The 13265-nt window shown below is 35.5% G+C and overlaps 2 protein-coding genes across 2 annotated transcripts in view; both read left to right on the forward strand.

The window, feature by feature from the left end:
* Positions 1-13265, forward strand: part of LRRC7 (leucine rich repeat containing 7) — a 229791-nt gene that overhangs the window by 204693 nt on the left and 11833 nt on the right. The window contains exons 17-20 of the mRNA XM_070748538.1: positions 2196-2315; positions 4587-4802; positions 6812-6904; positions 9681-9755. Coding sequence (XP_070604639.1) covers positions 2196-2315; positions 4587-4802; positions 6812-6904; positions 9681-9755 — 504 coding nt within the window. The remainder of the gene's footprint in view (positions 1-2195; positions 2316-4586; positions 4803-6811; positions 6905-9680; positions 9756-13265) is intronic.
* SRSF11 (serine and arginine rich splicing factor 11) overlaps positions 1-13265 on the forward strand; it is a 233712-nt gene that overhangs the window by 148259 nt on the left and 72188 nt on the right. The gene's annotated exons all lie outside the window — the stretch shown is intronic.

A 13265-nucleotide genomic window follows, 5' to 3' on the forward strand; every position in this document is an offset into this window, starting at 1 on the left:
AATACAGAAACTGGATTGATGCCAATCCATGTGTTGCTTAAGGGTTGTTCCCAGACATACAGTGAAGTGTTCTAGAGCAGGGCTGTCAAACTCCCAGCCAGTGGGCTGGATGCATCACACATTGGCCACACCCATGTCCAGTTTAGCAAAGGAGGGAAATGTCCCGATACGTCACATGACACCGTGACGTATCAGTGAGCTTGGCACCCTTGTTCTAGAATAATGGCATAGAATTTCCTTTGGATTAGAAATTTATTAGAATCCTTACAGGATTTGACTTACATTTATGATTTCTGTCTCCCACCTTTAAAGTATAAAATATTTGTGTATTTATTTGCCTCAACCAGGTAAGACTGATAATGCCAAGAATATTTATGACCAAAGAAAGGAAATGAGTGTGTTATTAAAAAGCATGTGATTGCTTCTTTACAAGTAATCAAAATATGCATAATAAGAAGTTATGGTAATACAGTACTATGAGCAGTTTAAACTAATCATTAATTTCTCTCATCCGTTGATCTTCCTGTGAATTGGACATTCCTTGATTAAAAGGTTCACTTAAGAAAATGGCGAACAAGTCTTCATGTAAAAGTCCCTAATGAAAATTCATTTATTAATTAAAGTTAGGAAAAAAGGGCTGTACAAGGCATTCAGAAAAAGTATTACAAAATTTTCAAAGTAAAGCAGTTGTATCTTTTCAAGGCTCATTTGGTTGGCAGTTTCTACCACTGTATTGTTTCTTAATTAAATGTTTTACAAAGAATGCCTAAGCACTGTTTTCTGATATGTAAAGTTCTACTGCACAAAAAAAAAGGTTTGACTATGGTAAAGTTCATTCAGTTCTTTTATGATGTTTTTAATCAGGAGTATATGATAATGTTTCCTACGATTATTTTATCATTCTGAACTTTTATGTTTTCATATAGACAAATGCAGCAAAAGGACCTGTATATCTAATTCCAAATGCTTTTATTTTCTGGACATTAGAAGCATTATACCATACTACAGTAACAGTGTTTAGGTCCTGCAAGATGGTTGATTCCTCAATGCATCTAAAATACAGAAATTATTCACCTATCATAATAATATAATAATATAATCTCTTTTTTAAATTCTTCCCCTACTTGAAATCAGCCCTTTCATATTTATAACATAAAAGTTACTATGGGACCATAAAGATTATATTATTATGGTAGTCCTTGTCTTACAACAGTTCATTTAGTGACAAAAGTTACCACAGCACTGTAAAAAGTGATTGATGGCCATTTTCACAGAGTCATGTGATCAAAATTCAGATGCTTGTCAACTGGTTCATATTGATAGCCATTTTTGTGTGCCAAGGTCATGTGATCCCCTTTTTGCGATCTTCTGACAAGCAAAGTTAATGAGGAATCCAGATTCACTTAACAACCAGGTTACTAACTTATCAAATGCAATGATTCATTTAGCAAGTGAGGCAAGAAAGGTCATGAAATCAGGCAAAACTCACTTAACAAACATCTCACTTAGCGACAGAAATTTTGGGCTCAATAGTTATTATAGTTGAAGACTACCTGTACAATCCTTATTTATTTATTTATTTATTTATTCATTCATTCATTCATTCATTCATTCATTCATTCATTCATTTAGTCATTTATTTAGTCATTTATTTATTTATTTATTTATTTATTTATTTAATCATTTAGTCATTTATTTATTTAGTCATTTATTTATTTAGTCATTCATGCATTCATTCATTTATCTGCCACCAATCACACTGATATAGAGACATTGTGGCAGCTTGAACTAATTATCATCCCATTCCTAATATTAAATTTTGGATAGGAGAAAGAATTGATCATTTTTCTTCCATTCGGATAGTATGAATGCCTATTATAAAGTATTTAAAAATAGAAAACAAGCCTTCTAAGATTTAAGCCTTCATATTTAAACAATGGTAATACAGTATTCTGACATTGAAACTTTCTACATATTATTTGGAAGACTATTAAGGTCTTTATCCAATTTTCAGCAACTTATAAAAGTATATTATTTTTAATACATGTATCTAAGTACACATGCATATACTGATGTTTATGTTTGTGCATAATTAGTAAACTGCAAGATATGTATTGTGCCTATACGATTATAAAGTATCAAAAAGAGTGCTTGCATTACTCTGACTAAGTAATGTATCAATATTTTAAAAATAGACCCCATCACAACAAAGCAGCATTTTAGACAATGGACAGGAAGATATTTCTTCTGGCAACCAATGGAATCCATATCCCCTTGGAAGGCGAGATGTACCACCAGAAACTGTTGCTAAAAAGGTAACATATATCACAAACAAGGAATGCTAATGCATATTTGCCAGTAATCTCAAAGTTTTAATGAAAATCATAATGTCATGAGCTTTCTCCACTGCACATTTTTCAGAATGAGTTCAAATTAAAGTGTTTAACATTAATCGTAGTCCTGATACGATAGCCACACTAAACTGAATCTGTAGAATTTGTTACCAGAAAACAATACAATAACTAACTTAGGTGGCTTCAAGAGTACATTAGATAAATTGTTAAGAAGGTATCTGTCAAGGACCAGTCATGTCACATGTTTGGAGGATGATGGCTCTTGCCGAATCTAATACATATTCATTGGTACTGATATGAAATAGGAAAGTGCATTTAAAGAAAGGGATGTGGAAAGAAAGCTCACAATTTGTTTCATCCTTTTCTAATTTCAAAACCAAATATAAACATGTTTACTGGCATTTTTATTTATGCTGTTTATTAATTTATTAGTCCCAGAGAATAATTTATTCAACTGACATTGCAATATTCGTTATACTATTTGACATTTGATCCAAAGTAACTTATTTCTGCTTTACTAGCAAAATTCCGATTGAAAATCTGATTTCAAAATCTTTTTAAAAAGTTAAACTTAGAATGCACATTCAAAACAAATTAAAATTCCTATTAATTCAAATGTAGGCCAGATATCTTCCAGAATTTACATTATTCATATTTAAAATTCAAGTTTTAAAATCAGAAATTCATAATAATATTTTCATGTATCATCTTTATAAAATCCTGGTTTTCAGATTTGCAGCACCATGAAATAATACATGATCTTAATTTTATTGATATGTGTGATGTACAGGTAGTCCTTGTTTATCAACTGCTTGTTCAGTGTCTGTCCAAAGTTAGAGAGCCCCACAAAAGTAGGTATATGACCAGTCTTTCAACTTGCAGCATTATCGCAGGCATTTATCACAATTTAGGCACTTGGCAGCTGGTGCACATTTACAATGGTTACATTTACAATAGTCACAACATCCCACAGTCATGTGGTTGCCATTTATGGCCTTCACAGCCATTAATCGGGAAGCTGGCATGAAATTACAAGTCTGCGCATGTGTAGAAGCATCCTGGGTGGGCGGAGCCTCCCGCCACCAGCGCTACCGGTACTAAGAACCAGTCTGAACCAGAAGCAACCCACTGCTGCATCATACTAATATTTATGTTGGACAGTGATAAATCTATCAGTTTTCTTGGGGGGAAATGAGCATGTTACATAAGTAAAAACAGCATTACAGTGGTACCTCTGCTTAAGAACTTAATTAGTTCCATGACCAGGTTCTTAAGTAGAAACGTTCTTAAGTAGAAACAATTTTTCCCATAGGAATCAATGTAAAAGCAAATAATGTGTGCAAACCCATTAGGAAAGAAATAAAAGCTCTGAATTTGGGTGGAAGGAGAAGGAGGAGGAGAGTCACTGCCGAAGGAAGAAGGTGAGATGAGGGGAATCAAAACAATCCAAAACTTTAAAGCTTAAAAAAAAAGAGGGATTCTGAGGCGGCAAGGAGGAGCACGCACCTCCAATACACCCGGCGCGAGGCTGCCTCCCATACACTGACTCCCATACAGTGGCTGCTGCTACCTGCTGCCTCTTCCTTCCCATGCTTAAGGGCTCCCCTCTACTCTCGCTCGCTCGCTTTGTAGCCAGCGCCTTTCCTTCACTGTGGTGACTCCTCGGCTGCCCAGACCGAAGGGAGCATTTCTTTTCTCTGGGCGCTGGCAGAGATTTATTCCCTGTCCAAGTGTCCAGAGAAAGGAAAATGCTTTGTTCTCTCTGAACTGCCAAACCCTCCTTAAGCATCACCAACAGGCTCCTCTGGCAGCCCAGATGGCTGGGATTAAAGGGGTAATAACAGGAAACTGGCTAGGCCTTCATGCCGCTCTCAAATTTCCTAGGAAATTTTTCCCGCCTTGGATTCTTAAGTAGAAAATGGTTCTTAAGTAGAGGCAAAAAAATCTTGAACACCTGGTTCTTATCTATAAAAGTTCTTAATTAGAGGGGTCCTTAAGTTAGAGGTACCACTGTACTTCCATTTTGTGATTCTCTGCTCACTTAGTTTCAAGTGTTGTTGAAAAAAATTTAAATGAATAAAATGCACACTATTTTTAATTATAGCTATTTGCAGCTACAGTTAACACTTGATCTTTTAAGACCAAAATAAGGTTTGTATTACTATAAAATTTTATGCATTGCTTTTTGTGATTATATACATTACTGACCTTTTGGATTGATATTATATACAGGCAGGTAGCCATATTCAGACTCTGATGGGATCACAAAGTCTACAGCATCGTAGTCGAGAGCAGCCATATGAGGGCAACATGAACAAAGTAACAATCCAGCAGTATCAGCCACCGTTGCCAATACAGATCCCATCTCAGAGCTCTCGGACACCACAAGCAGGGCGGTGTGTCATCCAAACTAAAGGACAGAGGAGTATGGATGGTTATCCCGAACAGGTGAGTGCGTTGTAGAATATCATGTGGGTAAAACAATTGTTAAAAGATTTTGAGGGAAGGTCAAGGTGATATCATATCACACTTCAGTGGTTTCACACCAAGTATCTGGTTGAGAAAGCAACCTTTGTCTAGCTTTCTTTAACAACAACTTACAATTGGGTTATTTATTTATTTATTTATTTTATTTATTTTTTTTATTTTTTTTATTTTTTTATTTTTTTTATTTTTTTATTTTATTTATTTTATTTTATTTTTTTATTTTTTTTATTTTTTTTATTTTTTATTTTTTTATTTTTTTATTTTATTATTTTATTATTTATTTATTTATTTATTTTTATTTATTTTTTATTTATTTATTTTTTATTTATTTTTTTATTTTTTTATTTATTTTTTTATTTTTTTATTTATTTATTAGATTTGTATGCCGCCCCTCTCCATAGACTCGGGGCGGCTCACAACAATAACAAGAACAATGTAAAAAACAAATCTAATAATTTAAAAACCACTAAAAACCCCATTATTAAAAGCAAACACACACACAAACATTCCATGTATAAACTGTATAGGCCTGGGGGAGATGTGTCACTTCCCCCATGCCTGACGACAGAGATGGGTCTTAAGAACTTTACGAAAGGCAAGGAGGGTGGGGGCAACTCTGATATCTGGGGGGAGTTGGTTCCAAAGGGTCGGGGCCGCCACAGAGAAGGCTCTTCCCCTGGGTCCCGCCAAACGACATTGTTTAGTTGACGGGACCCAGAGAAGGCCAACTCTGTGGGACCTAACTGGTCGCTGGGATTCGTGCGGCAGAAGGCGGTCCCTGAGATATTCTGGTTCAGTGCCATGAAGGGCTTTATAGGTCATAACCAACACTTTGAATTGTGACCGGAAACTGATCGGCAACCAATGCAGACTGCGGAGTGTTGGTGTGACATGGGCATATTTAGGAAAGGCCATGATAGCTCTCGCAGCTGAATTCTGCACGATCTGAAGTTTCCGAACACTTTTCAAAGGTAGCCCCATGTAGAGAGCATTACAGTAGTCAAGTCTCGAGGGGATGAGGGCATTATAAATTTGGTCTTTTTTCCCCCAGCTCATCAACATAAAAGCAAAAAAAAAAACCCAAAACGACCCCAAATCCTGAATTATATCTAGTCCCATGTGTGAATCATATTTCTAATTTTAAGAAATCCAAGGTTAGCACTGAACACTGTGCAAACACAGTTTTTGAGAAGAATAGGCAAAACTTCTTCAGAAACCTAGAATATTCTTTGCAATTCTGATAGGGGTATTTCGTGTTCTGAAGTAAATCATAAAATTTTATGTATTGCTTTTTCTGATTATATACATTACTGGCCTATTGAATTGACTAGGACTCCTTCTAGTTCAGAAGATTTTTCTTCTTCTGTTAATTGCTAAACTTCAAAAGAGAAAAGCCCAGGAAAAGGTTTTGAAATGCTTCATTAGGGAAAGGAATATTTCAGAGTTTTAAGAACGTTGGGTTTTGTACTTCCTTTGCTCTAATGCCCTGGTTTCCAAAGTGGGGCCTATGCCCCACAAGGGGGGAAGTTTGATTTTTAATAGGGACAATTGGAACCTTGTTTAAACCAAGTTAATGGCATTTTAGGCTTCCTCCACATGAGTAGGAATTCACTTTTTGAATAGTAAGAATTATATGTCACAGGAGGGGCATCAGGATTTTAGAGATGCTTAGGTGGGGCATGGGCAAAAAAAGGTTGGGGACACTGCTCTAATGGTTAAGATTTCTGTATATATTGTACACATTGTATGTATTTCTAGCTTTCACTAAAGATATGATGATGAAATGTATATATAGCAATGCAGAGTATTACTTCTAGAAATAATATTTTCTGAAATAATGAATAAAAATCACCAAAACCAGTCTTACTAAAATAACAGTAATTACAGCACAATAATCAGTGTAGCACTTATATTTATTATTGGAATAATATAAGAATACAACATAACTCTCGTGTGTCTTTTATATACAGTTTTGTGTAAGGATAGAAAAGAATCCAGGACTTGGATTTAGTATCAGTGGAGGAATAAGTGGCCAAGGAAATCCATTCAAACCTTCTGATAAGGTAATATATTACATTTTCAAAAATGCAAGAGTTTTCAATTCTTAATAGGCTATTTGGAATTTGAAACATACAATTTATTTATTTATTTTATTTATTTTATTTGACTTCTATGCCGCCCAATCCCAAAGAACTCAGGGCGGTTTACAACAACATGAAATCACCATATAAAATTACAAACAACAAGAAAAAAGAAGTCAAGAAAAAAGCAATCTAAATTCTAAAACCCTAATTAAAACTTGTAGTAGAACAGCTCAACATGTACATACCATTCATACAGAATCATATTCGTAGAGGTGGTCAAGCTAGTTGTTAATTTAGGGCCCCCAGGTCTTCCGGCATAGCCAGGTCTTTGTGGCCTTACGAAAAGCCAGCAGGATGGGAGCAGTACAGACATCGTGGGGGAGTTGATTCTATAGAGCCATGGTGGCAACAGAGAAGGCTCTCCCCCGAGGTCCCACCAATCTACATTGCTTGGCTGACAGGACCTGGAAGAAGCCAACTCTGTGTGCTCAAATTGGTCTCTGGAAGGTATGTGGCAAGAGACGGTCCCGTAAATAATCTGGCCCTAAGCCATATAGGGCTTTTTAGGTAATAACCAATACCTTGAATTGTGCCCGGAGACTAATAGGCAGCCAGTGCAGCTCGCAGAGTATGGGTGTTATATGGGTGTACCGAGATACACCCATGACAACTTGCGTGGCTGCATTCTGTACAGTTTGGAGTCTCCGAACATTCTTCAAGGGTAGCCCCATGTAGAGCGCATTGCAATAATCAAGATGGGAGGTGATGAGGGCCTGAGCGACTGTGCATACAACCTCTGGGTCCAAATAGGGCCATAGCTGGTACATCAGGTGAACCTGGGCAAAGGTCCCCCTGGCCACAGCCAAGAGATGATGCTCAAGCTTTAGCTGTGGTGTCCAGGAGGACACCCAGGTTGTAGAGCCTATCTGAAGGGGTCAATGTTTCTCCCTCCAGAACGATGCACAAACAGATCAAATAGTCCTTAAAAGGAAATGCCCACAGCCACTCAGTCTTGTCCGGGTTGAGCTTAAGCCTGTTGGCCCCCATCCAGACCCTTACAGCTTCCAGGCATCAGCAAATCACATCCACCGTTTCACTAAATTGGCATGAGGTGGAGATGTATAACTTGGTATCATCAGCGTATTGATGAGACCTCACCCCATGCCATCAGATGATCTCACCCAATCAATCCTTGGGTGAAGTAATTAGCTGCAATTTCTTTATGGTTAATCTGATTTTAATAATTTCTTATCTTTTCTTCCTTAAATGTGTTTGATTCTTTATTGTCTTTTATTCAATTATGCATTTAGAATATTTGTTGAAAACAGTGTTGCATACATGCATACAGTACAAATGCATTAATTTTTTTATGCATCTGTAACTGTATTTAGACAATTGCTTTTATTTATCCATAGCAGAATTTAAACAAATGGAAAGCTCGATTTCTTTAGTTCTTTAGTAACACTGTATATGTCAGACACAGGAAAATCAGGAAGTCAAGGCAGTTGAAAGAATATAAAGGTTTATTGCAAGGTTGTGCTGTCTACAAGAACCTGACCTACTAATGGCCAGAGCAAATAGGCAGTAGAAGAGAGTCAGTGGAATTCAAGGTAGCCTGAACTTACATCTCTTGTAGGCATGAAAGGACTCAAGAGTATTGGTACATTTGCCGCCTACCTTAAACTCTGCCTGGTCATCTCTTAATGAACATTCAATAGATATGGCCTGAAATTCTGTTTCTTCCACATGTTAATTCAAGAATACAATTTAATATTTTAAAAATCTTTATTTATTTATTTTATTTATTTATTTATTTATTGGATTTGAATGCCGCCCCTCTCCGTGGACTCGGGGTGGCTAACAACAGTGATAAAAACAGCATGTAACAATCCAATACTATAACAACTAAAAAACCCTTATTATAAAACCAGACATACATTTATTTTGTTTTACAGCAAAAGATACCACTCAGGACCATAGTTCCCTCTAAGCTGAGCAGTGAGCAATCGCTCACTTAAAAATCATCATCAACTCAGAGTTTTCCAAACCTGCCCAGAAGCCGAGAGGGCAAGAGTGAGAGGGAAGGAGAGAGAGAGGAAGAGAGGAAGAGAGAGAAACAGATAGAAAAAAGAGAGGAAGGAAAAGAGAAAGAAAAAGAATGGGAGTAAGGAAGAGAGAAAGAAAATCAAAATCTAGTTTGAAACTAGCTCAACTATTTAAGTGGCATTTTGATATTGATAGAGTTGCCCTATTATGAGCTCACTGTTATAGACACACAGTACAGTATTTTATTTTGAAATTCTCTGAGGCAAAACAGTATTTATTTATTTGTTTATTTGTTTGTTTATTTATTTATTTATTTATTTATTTATTTATTTATTATTTCTGTGCCGCCCAGTCCCGAAGGGACACTATACTTTTCCGCCCACCCCCCCAAAAAAATTAGAGGGAACACTGCTCAGGACAATGTAGAAATTACTAATATGATATAAATCTATAAGTTTCATTTTTTGAAAGACTGAGAAAGATGTCTCCACACAGAAAACATACATATATATGAGAGTTTCAGAGGTTGTGGCTTCCAATCTAATAAAAATATAGATTAACAGCAGATTTAAAACTTATCGAAAACTTACAAATCAATTAAGAGATTGCTTATTACTATTGGAGTGATCATTAATAGTATTATGACAGTCACTGATTTAATCTATAATGAGTTCTCAGTTGTCTAATCTCTGTTGCTTTTGATTTGTAGGGTATTTTTGTTACTAGGGTTCAGCCTGATGGACCCGCATCCAACCTTCTTCAGCCTGGTGATAAGATTATTCAGGTAAATGAGAACTGTTATTTCATGAAAGCATGGGTTTTACTGCAGATAGCCTTGCTCATCTGCATGCTGTCATGTTCCACATTTCTCTGCCTGCCCAAAAGAAATTTCAAATGGCCTGAGACTGAGATTCAAGTGCTAAAGTGCTGACAATCCTCACAGAATTGCTACTCTCACAAATAGACAATGGATTTGTTGTTGGCTAAGTATGAAGGAGAAAGAGGAAGCAGGTTGTTCGAAGTAGATAGTATGTTCTCAATAGAAATAGTCAATATTAGCGTGAGGTTTGCCCAATATTTACCTAAGACTTGTATTATTTACTTATAGAACTTGGTATTTTATTCCTGAATGTGAAGCTGGCTGAAGAGACACCTACGTATAACTTTTTTTTAAAAAAGCAAAGTCAAAACAGGATTTACACCACCACCCTCTTTTATGTGTGCGTGTGTGTGTTTGTGAGCTGACTATCCAGTAATACAGCTAAATAATTTTTAGGAAGTAATTTTAATAATAATAATAATAATAATAATAATAATAATAATATTCACTGGCATAAGCCAGTGAAAGTGGTCCCAGTGGTACTTGGCACGCTGGGCACAGTGCCAAAGGATCTCAGCGGACATTTGAAAACCATTGGAATTGACAAAATCTCCATCTGTCAATTGCAAAAGGCCACTTTACTGGGATCGGCAAACATAATTCGCCGCTACATCACGCAGTCCTAGGTGCTTGGGAAGTGCCCAACTAGTGATGAAATATGAAATCCAGCATAGTGATCTTGTTTGCTGTGTTGTATTGACATAATAATAATAGTAATAATAATAGTAATAATAATAGTAATAATAATAATAATAATAATAATAATAATAATAATATATTACATTTGTATGCCGCCCCTCTCCAAGGACTTGATTTACCATATAAACTATAACAATGAGATTCAAGGATAACAGAAAAAAAACCATCCTAAGAATTATATTAATTTTTATTTATCATCTTATGTCATAAATATTTATGCTAGTATAGGGATAGATCCATTTTATTGGATTTTATTGTACCCAAAATACAATTGCCTTCAAATGCTGTGTAGATAGTTCAATACTCCAAATAAAGGAAGGCATTTTGATTATTTTCCCTCTTTGCTAAAGTTTTTTGCCTACTTTTATTTTACTCTTTACTTGTTCTTCGGTATCATAGCATCGAAGAGTTTGAACAAGTAATTTTTATAAAAGAAAGAAAAAAATCTTGTCCAGTTACCTGATTGAGACTATTCCTCATTAAACTGTAGAAGTCCAGCCTGCACTAAAAATGTTCTTTGTGGCAATAACCATTTCATAAGACATTTAAGTGCACACTGTGATTTTATGCTTGCCAACAGTCCTGTGTCATTTCCTTAAAGATTTGCACTATAAACAAACACCACTATCATGCAATTTTATTTCAGTGTCTAAGGCATAATGCCATTCTGTATTCATATCAGAAAAGAGCTTCATTGTGAACATTTATTAATCTACCGTAATTGGATCACTGACTCATAAAATTTGCCCTGGGAAATTGCTGAAAATTCTCGTGCCTTTTAAGAATTTTGCAGAAAATAAGCAATTAATTTAAAAAAAACATTTCCAAGTTAGGTTTCTGTAATCTTCCACCATTTATAAATTTTCAACTAATAAATGTAAAAGAATTGTCTTTTGTGTATTTAGTTGGATGGCGGTTTAACATGCTTGCTAAATTAATGTGCCTTTATTTAAGCCAATTAGTCATTATTTCCAAAGCATGCATGTTTAAGCTTAGCTACAAAATAAATCAATAAATTTCTTTCCAAGTCAACAGACTAACAGCAAAGCAAATCCACTATTGGATTTAACAGTACTTGCTCAAGTAATGTGAGCTACATTCGGACTGTAGAATATTCAAATTTGTAGTGAATTCTTCAGATTTAGTAAAGTACCAGCAAGATGACTGGCTTATGATGATCATCAACTACAAACTTCAATGGAGTGGAACAAAAATCGAATTATTTCATTGAAAATGCTGATAAACAGATTTCTGTAGAAAAGGTTTTGGGATCTGCTCTAACAGGATGTTTTACAGAAAGTACTGTATACTCAATCCAAGTCACTGATTTTATATCTGCACATTTATGGTTATTGATATGGATCTGGTTCACTTTTATATGTGGCATGTCTCTTTGTCAGTGGAAACATATTTTAAGGGAATAACAAAACTGAGCTTCTGTTGCACTTGCTTTTTAAACATGCTTATCATATATCCTACACACTCATTCCCTTTTTTATTATTCAAATGCAATCACTCTTTGAATCCTTCTTTTCCTTCTCTTTGTCTCATTCATTCCCTTTCCTAGTTACTAGAGCAGTGTCCTATGTTGGCATCTACAGAGAAAAATAAATCAATTTTAATAAATATGAGATACAAATTCACAATAAAAATAAACTATGGAAACCTCAAAACTTTTTTTTTACATTTGTCTAATTTATTTTAATATTAACAGCACTATCGTGTAATAATATATGTTAGGCTTAGGTAAAGAGGCATTTTGTGAACTTGGCCCCTCAATTACTACTAGAGTGGATCTAGAATACAGCAGTAGCTATGTTGGTAAGTATATATATGCAAGCAAATAAGTGGAAGAGGTTAGAATGTATCTGTAAAGGAAAAATTAAGGGGTTTCAGGAAGAAAAACAAATTGGTAGCTTAGGTTTTTATACTCTGCTGTTTCTTTCCTTGTGTTAGGCTATAGGATTTCTTGCATGCTTTGTATATCTAGTTTAATCCAACCTAAAGATACAATTTTAGTTATAAAATGGGGATGACCACTCTGTGAAGGACAGATGGATCGAAACTTTGCAAGAAGTTACTGTTTGTTCACAATTGGCCTGGCTTGATCTAAGTTTGACTCTGCATGTGGTCTCTCACTAAGAGAGCAGGTCTTTGATTGGAAGATTCTCCTGGCCTTGAGGCCCTGGCCAGGAGTTCCTTCATCTACCATTGGCTGGTGTCCAGTTATTGGTCTTTTTGGACAACACAGCCATGACAATAGTGACTCATGTCCTGATCACCTCATAGTTAGACCACTGCAGCCACTTAATATTGGATTGTCTTTTTAAGGGGACTTGGAAGCTAATACTTGTCCTATCTGTTTATTTGCTAACTGAGTATTATAGCAAATTTAACAATATAATGGTTAGCCATTCAAGATATACCAGACTAGGGAACAAAAGTCATGAAGATCAATATAACCGTACTTTATTTATAAGTTGTAGTAATAGGTCCTTGGAAGTCTGAGTGCACCTCTCCCCTTTTTTCCTTTACTCTTGTGTGAACTAGGAAGGGGCTTTTGAGATGTTTACATGCATTAGAGTTCTAGGCCAGACTTTGGGATTTTGATTACTTGATGATTACTTTGGTAGTAACTCTTCTGCCTGTCCCTTAAGGCCATACTCTCTCTTCACTGCATTAATGTTAATGATAGCATTGGTACATTTCTATTTA

The sequence above is a fragment of the Erythrolamprus reginae genome, chromosome 3 (assembly GCF_031021105.1).
Source record: "Erythrolamprus reginae isolate rEryReg1 chromosome 3, rEryReg1.hap1, whole genome shotgun sequence".
Lineage (NCBI taxonomy): Eukaryota > Metazoa > Chordata > Lepidosauria > Squamata > Dipsadidae > Erythrolamprus > Erythrolamprus reginae.